General features: G+C 45.5%; 3 protein-coding genes across 10 annotated transcripts in view; 1 reads left to right on the plus strand and 2 right to left on the minus strand.

Annotated features, from left to right (window-relative positions):
* The window catches only part of CNBD2 (cyclic nucleotide binding domain containing 2), a 74,368-nt gene extending 63,373 nt beyond the window's left edge, over positions 1-10,995 (minus strand). For 2 of the 6 annotated variants that reach the window (XM_060123336.1, XM_060123335.1), the window contains exons 1-2: positions 9,709-10,992; positions 7,294-7,347 (exon numbers count right to left, since the gene is read on the minus strand). The gene's annotated coding sequence lies outside the window, so the exon portion shown is untranslated. Of the gene's footprint in view, positions 1-7,293; positions 7,348-9,708 lie in introns of all 6 variants that reach the window. The other 4 variants (XM_060123334.1, XM_060123332.1, XM_060123331.1 and 1 more) reach the window with 4 other exon arrangements.
* SCAND1 (SCAN domain containing 1) lies at positions 10,047-11,036 on the plus strand. Its single transcript, XM_060123337.1, has one exon. It carries the CDS (start codon positions 10,247-10,249, stop codon positions 10,784-10,786), a length of 540 nt encoding a protein of 179 aa, XP_059979320.1. The 5' UTR covers positions 10,047-10,246; the 3' UTR covers positions 10,787-11,036.
* A 1,686-nt stretch (positions 11,037-12,722) lies between these two features.
* The window catches only part of PHF20 (PHD finger protein 20), a 133,111-nt gene continuing 129,149 nt past the window's right edge, over positions 12,723-16,684 (minus strand). For all 3 annotated transcript variants that reach the window (XM_060122866.1, XM_060122868.1, XM_060122867.1), the window contains one exon: positions 12,723-15,263. In XM_060122866.1, coding sequence (XP_059978849.1) covers positions 15,121-15,263 — 143 coding nt within the window. In that variant the 3' untranslated portion in view covers positions 12,723-15,120. The remainder of the gene's footprint in view (positions 15,264-16,684) is intronic.

A 16,684-nucleotide genomic window follows, 5' to 3' on the forward strand; every position in this document is an offset into this window, starting at 1 on the left:
AAAGAAAGTATTAAAAAAAAACCAACAACACCTCAGAAGTGAAGGTAATTTCAGAAACATCAACAAGGAGGTGAGCTTTGCTGAATACAGAGGATAAGATTGCAAAAAGCAAGTGAAAGAGTTGGAAATGAACAATTAAAAGGGAACCAAGAAATAATATAGCTAACAAGTATGGAGACACAGACGGCAAGAAAGTGGGAGGGTTAAGCACATGGGTTTCTTCAACTTTTATAGCTGTAAATCTTAAGATACCTTCTAAATCTGATAAACCTAGAAACATGTCTAAGCACATTTAAAGATATAAAGGGAACTAACAATAATAATTAAAACTGGATAGGAAAGGATGAAGAAAAGCAGAAGTATAACAATTATCATTTTTTTTAAAGGTCAGTGTGAACTTTCTAATTTATTTTATTTATTTATTTACTTGTTTATTTATTTTGGTTGCATTGGGTCTTTGTTTCTGCGCACGGGCTTTCTCTAGTTGTGGCAAGCAGGGGCTACTCTTCGTTGTGGTGTACAGGCTTCTCATTGCGGTGGCTTCTCTTGTTGTGGAATGCGGGCTCTAGGGCACGCAGGCTTCAGTAGTTGTGACGTGCCGGCTCAGTAGTTGTGGCACACAGGCTTAGGTGCTCCGCGGCATGTGGGATCTTCCCAGACAAGGGATTGAACCCGTGTCCCCTGCACTGGCGGGCGGATTCTTAACCACTGCACCACCAGGGAAGTCCTAATTACTCTTTTTTTGACTTTTGAATTTTGTACTATCTATCTGTCTATCTATATGTATATACATCTCACCTATTCAAATGACTGAATCAGTTTTTAAGTAATAAAACAAAATCAGTGCAGTACAATAAGGAACACAGAGCTACTGGTAGAGCACCACAGTAAAAACAGGTTCATTGAAACTGGGAACTAGGAGGGTTGCAACTGAATAGAAATCAGTGAAAGGAGAAAAAGGCAAAAAGATGATGAAGTATCTAGGCTACTGAATTTACACTGGTTTATCAAGAATGAGACTTACTAATAATAAGAGTTAGTTACAAACATAATTACATACAGAGGGTTAGATTGAGCACCCTAGACCAGTTATCTTCTTCAGTTCATCAAAACATCAAAAGATAAAACAGACCTTCATCCCAAGATCAAACATATATGATAAAAAAGGTTATCAAAAAGAAGTTAATAGTAGAGACCAGAGCAAGCCTCTTAGACTTCATAATAAAAAATTAAACATACACACACATACACATACATACACACACACATACACACACACACACACACACACACACACATACACACACAAATGGAATAGCCTGGGGCTTTTTATCCAAACCACCTCATTAGCAAGAGGAACCTGCTTCCTCTTCACCATGAGCACAGCTGGCCCCCTGGAATGATGTATGCAGTATGTGGTGTGTGTAAATGAAATTATAGGATTACCAAATCTGTTGAAAATCTGAATTTCTTGATCACTGGTAGCTTATTTAAAAATTTTCTATTTAACATCTCACATTTTAAAAAGTAATGCAAAATAACAAGTGTCGGCAAGGATGAGGAGAAATTGGAACCCATGTGCATTGTTGGTGGGGATGTAAAATGGTGGAGCTGCTGTGGAAAACATAAGGTGGTTCCTCAAAAAATTAAACACAGAATTACCATATGATCCAGCAATTCCACTTCTGGGTATGTAAGAAGATAGGGTAGGGGGTCCCCAGAGAAAGAGAACCAGACATAGCTTTCTTGACATAAGAGTCGTCATTTTTGTTTGTTTGTTTGTTTTTTGCGGTACGCGGGCCTCCCACTGTCGTGGCCTCTCCCGTTGCGGAGCACAGCCTCCGGACGCGCAGGCTCAGCGGCCATGGCTCACGGGCCCAGCCGCTCCGCGGCATGCGGGATCCTCCCGGACCGGGGCACGAACCCGTGTTCCCTGCATCGACAGGCAGACTCTCAACCACTGCGCCACCAGGGAAGCCCGAGTCGTCATTTTTGACCTAAGACATTTTGTGATCTAAGCCTGGCCACAGGCTTGTCCTTGAACAGGTCTCAGTATTAGGCACAAGATGTAACAATAGCAAAGATTATAAATCAGTTGTAAAGATTCCCAGTTCTGTTTCAGTGGTAAAGATTGGCCTGAAACACTCTACCATTACATCAACTGGAACCTAAGGGATGATGATGTTGACCTTTTCTGACCCTTTAGTGACTTCAATGAACTAAAGCTTGGACTCTGTTGACCGCTCAAACCCCTTCATGAATATGCATGTGCCCTTGGTTTAAAACTTGCCCGATTTTGCTGTTTGGGGAGACACTGCTTTGGGAAAGATCCCCAGTGGTCTCCTTACTTACTGTAAGTAATAATAAATTCTTCCTTCTCCGGATTTTCAGCTTGGTTGTGTCTTTTGGCTCGATACTCACCAAGAGGTGAACCCAGTTTTTCGGGTAACAAGTATATACTCAAAGAAATTGACCGCAGGGACTCAAAAGAGATTTCTGTACACCATGGTCCATAGCAGCTTTATAAACAATAGTCAAAAGAGAGAAACAGGGATTTCCCTGGTGGCACAGTGGTTAAGAATCCACCTGCCAGTGCAGGGAACACGGGTTCGAGCCCTGGTCCGGTAAGATCCCACATGCCACGGAGCAGCTAAGCCCATGTGCCACGACTACTGAGCCTGCGCTCTAGAGCCCCTGAGCCATAACTACTGAAGCCCGTGCACCTAGAGCCCGTGCTCCACAACAGAAGAAGTCACCGCAATGAGAAGCCCGTGCACCGCAACAAAGAGTAGCCCTCACTCACTGCAACTAGAGAAAAGACCAGGTGCAGCAACGATGACCCAACGCAGCCAAAAATAAATAAATAAATAAATTTATTTGGAAAAAAACAAAAACGAAAGGGAGAAACAACCCAAATGTCCATTGACAAATGAACAGATAAACAAACAAAATGTGCCATATATATAGTGGAAAATTGGCCTTAAAAAGGAAGGAAATTCTGATACAGGCTACAATGTGGATGGACCTTGAAAATATTAACTAAAATAAGACACAAAAGCACAAATATTGTATGAGGTACCTACAAGAGTCAAATTCATAGAGACAGTAGAATGGTGGTTACCAGGGCCTGGAAGGAGGCAGGAATGGGGAGTCATTGTTTAATGGGTTCAGAGCTTCAGCTGGAGAAGATGAAAATGTGCTGGAGATGAATGGTAGTGACAGTTACAGGACAATGTCAATGTACTTAATGTCACTGAACTGTACACTTAAAGATGGTTAAAATGGTAAATTGTTTTTGTGTATTTTACCACAATTGTTTTTTAAGTTTTAAAAAAAAGTATGTTGCTGACACAGGGGGGAAGGGGGCAGGGCACAACCTTGAAAAGAATGACACAGCTGTTAAGGATACGACAAAAACTGTTTAGAACCAATTAGGCCTAAGATGGCGGAAGATTCAACTTCCACTAGACCTTGAGCCTTATTATACACTCATTGTATTACATTAGTGTATGCTCAATGACACACCCACAGGCACCATGACAGTTCCGAGGCTAACCATAAAAGGCCAAAAAGTGGGCAGTGGCCCAATGCCTGGAAATCCCCACCCCTTCCCCAAAATAGTCGGAATAATCCTCCCATTTGTTAGCCTATGAAATTACCCAGACCATAAAAACTAACCACCGCATATTTCTGGGCCACTCTTACCTTCTGAGACGGCCCACACTCTGTGGAGTGTTTCTCCCAGGGCCTCTCTCGCCTTTTAAGACGAACTGCATTCTGCCTATGGAATGTGTGTCTCTGCTTTCACTTTACAATGGCTCGCTCTTGAATTCTTTCCTGTGCGAGGCCAAGGACCCTCACTTGGTGGCCTGTCCCAGGAACTCACCCAAGACCTGGGACGTGACCATCCTCTTGTGCCCCATTTTCCTGCTACATCTTTACAAATGAAGAGGACAAAGGTGGTCTTCTCCCCGTCCTCATTTTTCCTTTGATTATAAAAACGTAGCCCACTTAATTCTTGGGGCAGATCCCTCTTCCCTGCCCACTTGTATCCTTCACAGGCATCCTATATTAATAAATCTACTTCCTGCCTATCACTTTGCCTCTTGTTGAATTCCTTCTGCGCTGAGACGTAAAGAACCTGAGCTTCATTATGTTCTGAGCCCAGGTGTGCGGTTTCAGCTGGGAGACTGTGGGTTCGAGTACCCTCCTAAGCCAGAGATTGTGGGTCAAGTCCCATCTGAGGTGCAACTGGGTGTGAATCCCACCTAAGGTGTGAGGTTTCGAGGTATGGTTTCATTCCCCGTCCCCCACCCTTCCTGAATGATTCTGTTTAGAAGCCATTAGCTGAGGCCAGGCATAGCAGGCATCTGTCTGGGGGTAGAGGGAGGCTGTGGTGGGGTAGCACAAGGTGCTGGAGCCCTGAGCAGGGTGAGGGGACTGGGGTGAGGGCATGGTGGTGGGGGACAGGGTTAGTGTGCAACAACAGGAGACTGGTTACATTCAGGAGGGCTGGTCAAAGAAGACCGTGAGAGCCAGGTTTCTCTCTGTCAAAGAAGGGAATTAAATGTATAGAAAGAGAGAAAACTAGGATAAACCCTGTGGTGTTGGACTGGAGTTGAATGTGTTGGCGTGAACTCATGGATTTCAATATATATAGATAGGTGTAGAAATAAACAGATATAAATGTACGTGCACTTACCGTATATACATACATATATACCCTCCCTCTGTCCATGAGAGCGCCTAGGAGCAGTGACCATTCCAACAGCAATGAACAAACCCACTGCCCAAATCTTGGTTTCTAAACACCATTCTCCACTAAAAGAACAAGGGTTTCTTGGAGAAATGACTGAATCCTGAGCTGAGACAGAGAAGGTACAAGATATGCTAGAAAATAAGAAAATACTCAAAAAATGATGGAGATGTATCAGAAGGACACAGAAGTCAGCCTGAAGGGGCTCCCACTGGTCAAATCTGAGATAATTTGAGTATCAGAATAAATAATGAATTCCAGTAGCAACCAAGATGGAGTAATCCCATTACAGCCTCTCTCCCTCATCTGTTACAACTAAAAACTCTGGACAAAATACAAACAGCAACCAACTTCAGAATCTGAAAAGCAAATAATGCCAAGTGGATTTTGGGAGTGAGGGTAGTAAAAACTTGAAGAAACAACCCCAGCGGGGCTGAGTTTCCTGGTTTAATGAAGGACACAAGTTACTAAACAAAATTCAATTGTATTTTTATATACTATCAAACAATTAAAAATCAAAAAATTTTAAACAATACCATTTATAGTAGCACTAAAAACATGAAATACTTAGGTATAACAAAATACGTGCAGGCTCTGTATGCTGAAAATTATAAAACATTGATGTAAGAAGTTAAAGAACATCTAAATAATACCAGACCTGGTACTAGTTCTTTTTTTCTTTTTAAATTAATTAATTAATTAATTTTTGGCTGCACTGGGTCTTCGTTGCTGCATGTGGACTTTTCTCTAGCTGCGGTGAATGGGGGCTACTCTTCATTGCGGTGCGCGGGCTTCTCATTGCGATGGCTTCTCTTGTTGCGGAGCACGGGCTCTAGGCACACGGGCTTCAATAGTTGTGGCATGCGGGCTCAGTAGTTGTGGCTCACAGGCTCTAGAGCACAGGCTCAGTAGTTGTGGTGCATGGGCTTGGTTGCTCCACTGCATGTGGGATCTTCCTGGACCAGGGCTCGAACCCGTGTCTCCTGCATTGGCAGGCGGATTCTTAACCACTGCGCCATCAGGGAAGCCCTGGTACTAGTTCTTTTACATATATTCTCTCATTGACTCCTCAGAGCCATTCTGTGTGGTAGTTATTATCCCCAGGCTCAGGAAGCGTATACGACTTACCTAAGGCCATATTATAAAAGAATTCATAGCAAGTTTATTTGTGATAGCCCCAAATTGGAAATAACTCAAATGTCCTTCAATGGGTGACTGGTTAAATACACCATGGTACATCCACACCATGGATTATGACTCAGCAATAAAAATGAACAAACTATTGATACACACAAAAACCTGGAAGAATCTCCAGGGAATTATTCTGAGTAAAAAAAAAAGCCAATCTCCAAAAGTTACATACTAAATGATCCCATTTATACAACGTTTTTGAAATGAAAAAAATTAAAGAGATGGAGAATAGATTAGTGTTACCTGCGGTTGGGGATACAGCGTATGGGAAAGGAATGGGTGTAATTATAAAGCAGCAGCATGAGGGACGTTTGTGATGATCAAACATCTCTAGGTATTTATGGTGGTAACATTGCACTAATCTACACGTGACAGAATTGCATAGGCCTATATACATACACAAATAGTGCATATAAAACTGGTGAAAACTGAATAAACTCTGTGGATTACATCAATGTCAATTCCCTGGTTTTGATATTGCACTACAGTTATGTTACCACTGGGGAAAACTAAGTGAAGTCTGCACTCTTTTTGCAATTTTCTGTGCATCTATGATTATTTCCAAATAAAAAGCTTTTTAAAAAAAAGTATCGGGGCTTCCCTGGTGGCGCAGTGGTTGAGAGTCCGCCTGCTGATGCAGGGGACACGGGTTCGTGCCCCGGTCCGGGAAAATCCCACATGCCGCGGAGAGGCTGGGCCCGTGAGCCATGGCCACTGAGCCTGCGCGTCCGGAGCCCGTGCTCCGCAACGGGAGAGGCCACAACAGTGAGAGGCCCGCGTACCGAAAAAAAAAAAAGAAAAAAAGTGTCTAGGCTTCTGTTCCACAACCCCCAACAGTGTGCCATCAAAAGACAACAAAACCTCTGTCTGAAAGAGTCTGGAAATCATTACTGGAGCTCTCCTTTCACAGGCATGGTCTGCAATCCACTGCTTGTCCTCTTTAATCAACATTTACTAGGCTTCCCTGGTGGCGCAGTGGTTGAGAGTCTGTCTGCCAATGCAGGGGACATGGGTTCGTGCCCCGGTCCGGGAGGATCCTACATGCCACAGAGCGTCTGGGCCCGTGAGCCATGGCCGCTGAGCCTGCGCGTCCGGAGCCTGTGCTCCCCAACGGGAGAGGCCACAACAGTGAGAGGCCCGTGTACCGCAAAAAAAAAAAAAAAAAAAAACATTTACTGAGTGTCAGCTGGGAGTCAGGACTTGTGTCGGAAGCTAAGTGATATGAGATGAATGAATTATCATGCATTCCCATGGGAGCTCCCAACTAGTGCTAATAAAAATGTCTAATATGATAAAAGCATTGGACTAGGAAGTCAAAAGAATTTTGTCCTCCTGGAAACACTTACTAGGTTTTTGATTTTCGACCAATCCTTTGCCTCTTGGTATCTTGATTTCTTAACCTGCAAAATTCAGAATAGAATGCACGTAAATATATATTTTAAACTTAACCTGAGTCCTCCGGATGGGTTCAAGGCTATCTGAAATTACCTGAAATTGTATGCAGAAGTATGTAAGTGCATCCTTCTTCTAGGAAGAGGTATTATTTTTTTAAAAATAGATTTTGGGGGCTTATAACTGAAACTGATTTTGGATTTAATCTCTGAGGTCCCTTCCATTCTAACATTCGACAATTCTAGTAGAACTCTAAGATGTCTCCTTCTATCTCCAATGTTCTGTGATTCCAATAGGGATGGAAGAAATGGGCTAGAGCTCTAACACTCGTGATTCCCAGTACCACAAGAGTTCGTTCCCTTCTGCAAGAGGACGATTCAATTTTTCAACATGGAATTCTAGGCTCTTTATGATTTAACCTCTAATTGACCTTCCAACCTCAGCTCTTATCCCTTCCCCAGACCTCACCTCAGTCTGCAGTTTCCACAAAGCTTTGTTCCCATTCACTCTGTGCCTTGGTACAGACAGTGCCTTCTACCTGGAATGTCCCTAACTCGACCCTTTTTCTTCTTGAGTCTAGGCTTAAAGGTCCCCTCCTGAGTGAAGACTTCCAGGACCCCTCATCCTTCTTCAGAGTTTGGTGGGCTCCCTTAGCCCTGGATACCGACTGCCTATTACCACACAGGAAATAGGACTGTTGGTTCACTCAGGGCAGCAAACCCAACTGCCAAGAGGCCTGGCAGAGGAAGGAAAGGTTTGAAGCTGGTAGGTATGACAAACTCTAGGCCCCTGTTTTCCCATCTTTGAAAAGAAAATAGGGAAAAATATTGGCTCTAAGGAAAACGACAACCTGAGAACAATAGTAAATGAACTCTTCTGAATGTTAATGTAACATGAAACAACATTCTATTTCAGAGAATAGGGAATGGTGGGTGGGGACTGAACCTCACTGGAACAGAGTATCTGTCTAAAGGAAGGAGACTCAGCTCCAGCTAATTGTTAACTGGCAGGAATGTGGGTGGGTCCGGTGCAGCCAGCTTGTCCACTTTTTCAAGAAAAACTGGAAATCCAGATTTGCACGTGAACTCTCAATTTTTACATATTACTAACTAAAAACATTAAAGACCCATTGTGATGACTTTCAAGGCTTTCAGGTTGTGGAAACTGTTCTGTGAGGATCTACTTCAACCCATTTACAAGAGCACATCCTATGGGGGAGGCAAGTTTTACATCAGGGCCACTGGTGTGCTGATGGCTGTTAAAGAGGCCCACTCATTCTGCATAGAAATCAAAGGTACTGCAAGGGTTATACAGAATCTTCATAAGAGACCCCTGTCTCTCCCTTAGTTTCCCAGTCTGTAAAATACATACAAAACATATTTGTGAGCCAGTTGTCAAAAAGAATATCACTTACCAAAGGGCTGTCAGAGCTACATGCTTTTACCTGCATCATCTCACTGAATTCTCATAACTACTAATTAGGTTTTTACTTAATGAAGACAAACAATTGAAAATGTTTTACTTAATGAAGCAATTTACTTAATGAAGACAAACATTTAAAAAGCCCTTTCTTTCCAAAGTCTTCACTATTTAATCCTCTCCGCAACTCTGGCCTAAGGCAAATAAACCCTTCGGAGATTCCCCCAAGGCAGCCTGACTCCAATAGGGTAGCACAGTTTTACCATTCAACGAATGTATAATGAAAACCATATACGTAATGTAAAATTTTCTAGTAGCCACATTTAAAAGTAAATGACACACGTGAAATTAATTTTAATTATATATTTTATTTGACCCAATATATGCAAAATACTACCAATCCAACATGTAACCAATATAAAAAATTACTGAGATATTTTACATTTTTTTTTCATACTAAGTCCTGGCTGTACTTAACATTACATCACAACCCAATTCCCACTAGCCACATGTCAAGGGCTCAGTAAGCATATGGGGCTAGTGGCCACTATATGAGGCTACGCATTTAGTCTATTTAGGAATCCTGAAATTAAAAGCAAAACCCACAGAGCCACCTGTCCCTTGGTTTCAGAGGCCACGCCAAAAAGCAAAATCGTAATGGCAAAAAGTTCTTGAGCATTTACTTTGTGCCATAAAAAGGGCAACTTTTACTACGTGTGTTGCAGATCTTACACACGTTATCTTGTGTCATCCTCGCCACAAGGCGGGTGTACTGCCCTCCTCTTTTGAGTGAGCGAGAGAACTTTCTCGAGTTGGGCCCTCCTCCAGCACCCGACCGCCGTCCCGCTCCCGCCACCCGCCGGGCGCCAGCCCCCGGGAGCCATTGGTTCGCCATCATCCTAATCAGGGTCAAGTAAGGAGGCGCGCACGCAGGAGCAGACTTAGGTCACCTGCAAGCCGAACCGATCTAGGCGGAGAGGGACCCTTCTGGGCCCCTTCTCCTTAGGCTTGGGCTTCCGCTTGGGCTTGGGCTTGAGCGGCGGCTCCGGCACCGACTCCTCCTCCGACCCCTCCTCCGGCTCCTCCTCCGACTCTTCGACTTCTCCTTCTCCTAAAACTGGTGCTCGTAGGCGCCACCAGCCGGAGCCAGCCATTGCACGCTTCGACTGGTCGGCGGGCTGGCGGTAGCCACAGCCTCCTGCCGGGACTCAGGAACGCGAGAGGGCGCCGCTTCCGGGAGCCCGGACTCAGCTTCCGGACGCTCGCGCGCCGAGCTCACCATAGAGAAGCCAGCCTGGACGCCCACTTCCGGCCGTCCCAGGCGCTTTGCTGGCGCTGGTAGGCTGGGGGCCCCCACCGCCACTCTCCCTCTGGGTCGCGCGGGCTCCGCCCTTTAACGGAAACGTCTCCCTCTTCACCCTGCCCCGTAGCAGACGCTGTGCTGCGCCCACAGCTGCCGGACAAAGGGTGACGTCCAGAGTTGGAGTCATGGCGGCAAGTGAGCCGAGCTTGGCAGTAACCGAGAGCCTCGCGCCGCTGTCGGGGAAAGAGGAAGGGGCCGGCTTGAGCTCAGTCCCGGAGCGTAATTCTACGGGCTCCTCCTCGACTCCTGAGACCCCACCGCCTGGCCCCGAATCGTCCAGCCTCAACGCCGCGGTCCCCGAAGCGAATCCTACGTTTCCCGCGGCGGCCGCCGCCGCCCTGGAGCTGCCCCTCGGGCCCGCACCCCTGGCCTCCGCGCCGTTTGCCGAAGCCGCTCCGCGATCCCCCCCAGGCCCTGGCGGCTCCCGGCCCGGCCCGGAGACGTTCCGCCAGCGATTCCGGCAGTTCCGCTACCAGGACGCGGCAGGCCCTCGGGAGGCGTTCCGACAGCTGCGGGAGCTCTCCCGCCAGTGGCTGCGGCCCGACATCCGTACGAAGGAGCAGATCGTGGAGATGCTGGTGCAGGAGCAGCTGCTCGCCATCCTGCCTGAGGCAGCGCGGGCCCGGCGGCTTCGCCGCCGCACGGACGTGCGCATCACCGGCTGAGCGGCAGAGCTGCGGGCGGCCCGGCCCGGGCGCTCTCTGGACTAGAGCCGTGATCAGATCCGAGGCCCTGAGCCTGGCTCCCCATTACGCGTTAATGAAAAATGAGTTTTGGCAGTTCCTGCAGTCTCGTGTGTCCTTTTCGTTCGTCCTTTATCGTGCTTATTTTCCCGAACCTATTTCCAACCTCCTTTCTGGCTGGTGGCGAATCAAGTTGGGAGTCCATGAGAATAAAGCCTTTGTTTCTCATTCACGTGGCCATCGTTGGCTTTTGTGGGATCATTATGTGTTGGTTAGGCCTGGGCCGCCACATCTGGGAAATTTTTTTCCTGCGCATTCCCCAGCGTCGCACTTGGGTTTCCTTTGTTTTGTGGAGTCTATGTAATGAGGGCTCCAGCAGCCTGTGTTCCATCGTCGCCCCTACCTCTCACTAGTTAGAATTTGAGCTTGTTTTCCTAAGAGAACAGATGACAGTGTTCTGTTGTCTTGTAGATGGCGGTGGGTCGTGCCGGCAAATAGCTGGCTCTACTAGGTGCTTATTTAACTGCCTACTGCTATACCAATGCTGCCACCAGCTTGCTCCATCAGCCTGCCCTTTGGGCACAGACTTCCCCAAAGGCCCAAGTTATAGGGCTATTTTAGTAAGTGTTTAGTGCCGGTGTTTACAGAGATAGGCTAGTTCTTGTTTGTGAGCTCTGGCTTAAGCCTCTATACTCACCTTTCTTACCAAATTTTAAGGCTCTTGAAAGATGTAAGGAGCATATCTGGTGTGAACTAATGGATTGCTACTCACTTTAATGTCTCTCCAACTGCCTCCCTCAACTTTTTTAATAAGCATAATTGTTTAGGAAGGGAAGAAGCAATGTGGCAAGAACAGGGAAGCTCTGCAGTATAACCTTAGAGCCTACTCCATTCCTTGAGTCTTACGCACACCCAGGAAGGAGCTGATTGGGGTTCATAGGCCGTTTGGCTTGCCCTCAGAAGGGTCCTAATTGCAGTGGGTGCCATCTTTTAATATAGGGAAGGCCAGACCTATTTTCCCTGCACTGCTTTCAACAATCAAAAATTGAATAGTCCTGCAGCTCACATCACAAAGCATGAGCCAGACTGGGCTAGAGGGTGGTGTGGGGCATTTTACTTTTGAATATTAAAGACACTTAAATGAATTCAAAAGTATTTTGCATACGTCCTTGGGATTTTGGATTTAAGCCTGCAGCTGCCTCCCTGCAGAAGATACGTCTACTAAGAATGTAAAAGCAGACTTCCTTTAAAAGGTAATGTTTATAGAAAATTAATGCACATTAAAAACAGGGTAGATGGGACTTCCCTGGTGGTGTAGTGGTTAATGAGAATCTGCCTGCCAATTCAGGAGAGACAGGTTCAAGCCCTGGTCCTGGAAGATCCCACATGCCACGGAGCAACTAAGCCCGTGTGCCACAGCTACTGAACCTGCACTCTGGAGCCCGCAAGCCATAACTACTGAGCCTGTGTGCCACAACTACTGAAGCCTGCATGCCTAGAGCCCATGCTCTGCAACAAGAGAAGCCACTGCAATGAGAAGCCCGTGCACCGCAACAAAGAGGAGCCCTCGCTCACCACAACTAGAGAAAGCCTGCACACAGCAACGAAGACCCAATGCAGCTAAAAATAAATATAAAAAGAAAAATAAATTTATTAAAAAAAAAATAGGGTAGGGCTTCCCTGGTGGTGCAGTGGCTGAGAGTCCGCCCGCCGATGCAGGGGACACGGGTTCGTGCCCTGGTCCGGGAAGATCCCACATGCCGCGGAGCGGCTGGGCCAGTGAGCCATGGCTGCTGAGCCTGTGCGTCCGGAGCCTGTGCTCCGCAACGGGAGAGGCCGCAACAGTGAGAGGCCTGCATACCGCAAAAAAAAAAAAAAAAAAAAAAAGGGTAGATAACTATAACAAATGACTGAAACGTAGCAACAAAAACCTGTTTTATTTTTTCCAAATACAGATACAGAAGTTTGCATGTTTTGCAAATATTGCTTCAAAGCAACATTTCTATATACAGCGCCTTCTGTTCTAATAGCGCGTAAACATAGATATGTATCCACAGTGCAATGTTGGCTCATCAAGGGTCCACCTTGCATACACTCATCACTTAAACAAAATGATTAGTCAAACCAGAACTGTTTTTGTCAAGGCAATTTTTTTAATAGGTGGATAGTTTTTCTCAAAAGAAAACTTAGGTAGTGTACATATTTCTAAATGGTAACAGTAATATTTGCAAATAACAGTTTCCAGTGCTCCAGCCTGGGGTTAATTCAACTTGACCCAGGAATTGGGGATGGAGCCCCTCAACATGGCTTTAAATTAGGGAAGCACACTGGGGTTATCAGAACTTGGAGTCACCCCCTGCTTCCCTAAGGACAAAGGTCACAATGAGTGAAATGGGATTATTTCCTTTACAAAAAGCATACAGTAAACTCAATAATGGCCACTTGGCAAAATTAGGGTAACTCAGTTTCTTCTTTCATCTTGAAAAAGACATGAGATTGACTCCCTTAAAGTTACAGCTTCCCCAGAAGTTATGCCCAAATGTGTTTTCAGGAAAGAAAAATCAGTAATCTAATAAGTCACCATACCTCACAGTTGTGGCTACAGAAAATCATCCTGTTTCTTCCCCTTTCAGACAAGCTTCACACAGTTCTTATCATGTGGCCGTCTGATAAATTATGCAAAACACAGATGCCATGCATACTCCTTGAGCGTTTCTTCCCACACCAGAAACACCAACATTAGCAATGGGAAACAACCTCTTACAGAGGAATTGTGTCAGCTTTATTACAGATGTCATAGCCACATGTATTCCCTCTGATGGATGAGCTACAGCAGGTCAACTTGTCCTAAATTCATTTTATATCAAATGGTGAGTTAAATTACTAGACAAAGCATACCTTGAAACAGATCTTGGTACAGAGGGCTTTGTGACCGCAATGACCTGTACCTTAAAGCCTAACCATCCCAAAGGTCACCGGAGATACTGTCATTGCTATTGAGATATTGGCTACTTCACGTTTACATAGTAAATATTTGCAGCATATAACATTACAGATTCATAAACCCATAATTAACTTGTGAGTGTTAATGGATAGATGTGCTTTGATTTTTGCCTTTAGTGATAGGAAAACTAAATGGTAAAATGGGTCACTCCTCAAAGCATGGAACATTTTCTTTAACTTGCCTAGTAAGGAAAAACAAAACAATTACACGTGGAACCGTAACCTGGAAGAGTAACAAATATTGTCTCAGAAGGTACAAACTGTACCTGGACCTTAAGCAGCATAATCACCTTGATCTCACAAAATAATACGAACAGGAAATTTAAAGTGTTAAAGTATATTAAAACAATTCTGAAAATGCCAACTACTGAACATATACCCTTCGGGGAAGGAGAAAAGCGGCAGCAGATGTAGAATCTGGTTTGTTTACAACAATACAAAGTAAGGTAATTCCCCAAACCACATTCTTTGTAACAAATCTTTACAGTGAGAGTTCAAATTTGGGGGAACCATTTTTTGGACATTAAATAGAACTGGTAAGCTGTCAAGAAGTGGGTAGAAAATGCTGTCCTTTGGGTTCCAGACCCTGCCTGCTTCAGTTTGGAATTCCTCCTAGATTCTTATTACAGTGAGATTCTAGTTCTTCCACAGGCTGTATGGGTTCTGCTACAAAAGACACAACCCAGCCAATTCTGGGGTGAAAGCATACAAAACTTGTCCCCGGTACCATGAAGTCATGCAAGAGAGGTGGTGAGAAAGTGAAGAGTTCTAAGAAGACAGGGCGGCCAAGGCCTCTGCTCCTTCCCAACCTCCACAGAACGGTGAAGTCACGACATTCCCACGAAGCTGGAAAAACGAAAATGATGCCTGCTGCCTAAATTCATGCCAGGCAGAAAACCAGAAGGCTTGGCATGTGCCCCAACCTGACAGAAAAGTCAATTAAATAAGCTGCAAGTTGAATTTACAACTGTTTCCGACTAAACTTTTTTGGCTCTCATTCCATTTATCATCAGTGGCACGATTTCAAGTGAAGTTTGTGCAAAAAGACTCACTCTCCATTCAACAATGTGCACAGAAGAAGGGAATCCCAAGAGTCTATTTGCTACCTTCTTGGTAGGCTTCGAGATCAGAGTGCCCTCCCTTCCAGCAGCCAAAACGGCCTCTTTGTCCAAGTCCATCACACCCCTGCCCAGATCCCTGAAGTCAGTCGGTGTCACGTGCATTCGGCATGCTAGGTTTATTTATTTAAATATGTGAAGCTCCTCCTACAGGTGCCCCAGGATTGTGCCCCCATTAGTGTGGGGTGCCCAGTTTCATGTTGAGCAGCAGAGTGCGATCTGTTGCACCTTGCCCAGGTCCGTCAGCAGCTGCTTGATGCAATGCTTGAGCTGCGGAAGCCTGGCCAGAGGCTCTGGGGGCTCCAGCTCCCCAGTGTAGTCCAGCCAGCTCTCCAACACTGTAGGCAGAAGAGAGAGCACCCGGTGAGTTCTCAACACTTGCTCTGCAAGAATTTCAGCACTTTATCCCACCTAACCACTCATGGGGGGCGGGGAGGGAGGGCCATTTCAGGCAACACTGCCTCATCACCCTCTCTGCAAAGTATTACTCCTAGGACAAAGCTCAAATGCTGTAGAGCAGTGCAGTCCAACAGAACTTTCTGCAATGACGGAAATGGGCTATGTCTGTGTTGTCTAATATAGCCACTAGCCATATGTAGCTACTGAGTACTGAAAACGTGGCTAGTGCAACTGAGGAACTGAATTTAAATTTTATTCCATTTTAATTAATTTAAATAGCCACACATAGCTAGTGACTACTGCATTCATGCAGCTCTATAGTCTAGCCGGCTTGGAAGGACCCACCTTTCTCAGTGTTACCGCCCCATCTTTATAAGGCCTTCCCATGTTGAAAATCAGAGAGCCTGGTGTTTTAGCCTTCTGTGAAGAAAAATTAGAATCTAAAGGGACTTGAAATGGTCTATTTTTGTCTCCATAAATTCTGATCTGCTTCATATTGATTCCTATCATCAGTAGCACAGAACACTCTGATTTTATTTTCTAAGTACTTAATGTAAAATGTCCAGATACTAACAAACTTGACTACAATTAGTTCAATATCTAAAAAGCTGTCTTGCTTCTGAGAGCAGAAATTTCTCTATAGAAAGATATTTGTTCTTCCCCAAGCCACTCCCTTAAGCTCTGGCATTTGCGGAAGGGCCATTCTGGAGCCCTGCACCTCTGACAAGAGCCAGCCCCTCCAGGTAGGCCCTGTGCTTACCCTGGCCTGCCCGTAGCCTTTCTAGTCTGTGCACCAACCTCTACTGAGCACCATCTGGACCCTGGAGCCAGAGTGCAGAAAGAGGAAGACCATGCAGTGCCTGTTCCTCAAGAAGCCTGCAGCCTCATACACAATCCTCTGCCCTCCTCAGACCAGCCCTCCATCTTCCTTCCCACCTTTCTAAATCCTTTGTTCCCTGCAAGTTACTTCTCAGGGAAGCCTTCCCCAACTCTACAATCTGAATCTGGTCCCTGTGTCACAGGTGCTATGCTATCACTTGCTCTCCTTTGGAGCACTTATCCTGGTTTATAATTAAACATAACGGGTTGATTTAATTAATATCTGTCTCTAACATAAGATCAAGCTCCATGAGAGCAGAGGCAGAGTCTGCCTTACTCACCATTATATCCCTAACACTCAACTATGCCTGGTACATAGTAGGCTCTTGACAGAGGCAGTGAGAGAATGCAGGAACAGTCCAGCGATATGCCCCACTGAACGCTCGGGCTCCTCAGAGTTCACCTTCCTCCATCAGATTTCTTGTTGGCACTCGGGGGTTCCAAGGAGGAGGAGCCTTCCCTCCTCCTGATCCCAACAAGT

The sequence above is a fragment of the Lagenorhynchus albirostris genome, chromosome 15 (genome assembly GCF_949774975.1).
Source record: "Lagenorhynchus albirostris chromosome 15, mLagAlb1.1, whole genome shotgun sequence".
NCBI lineage: Eukaryota > Metazoa > Chordata > Mammalia > Artiodactyla > Delphinidae > Lagenorhynchus > Lagenorhynchus albirostris.

Bases quoted from the DNA above. Each gene is read 5' to 3' on its own strand.
- SCAND1 (XM_060123337.1), top strand. From the start codon at position 10,247: ATGGCGGCAAGTGAGCCGAGCTTGGCAGTAACCGAGAGCCTCGCGCCG.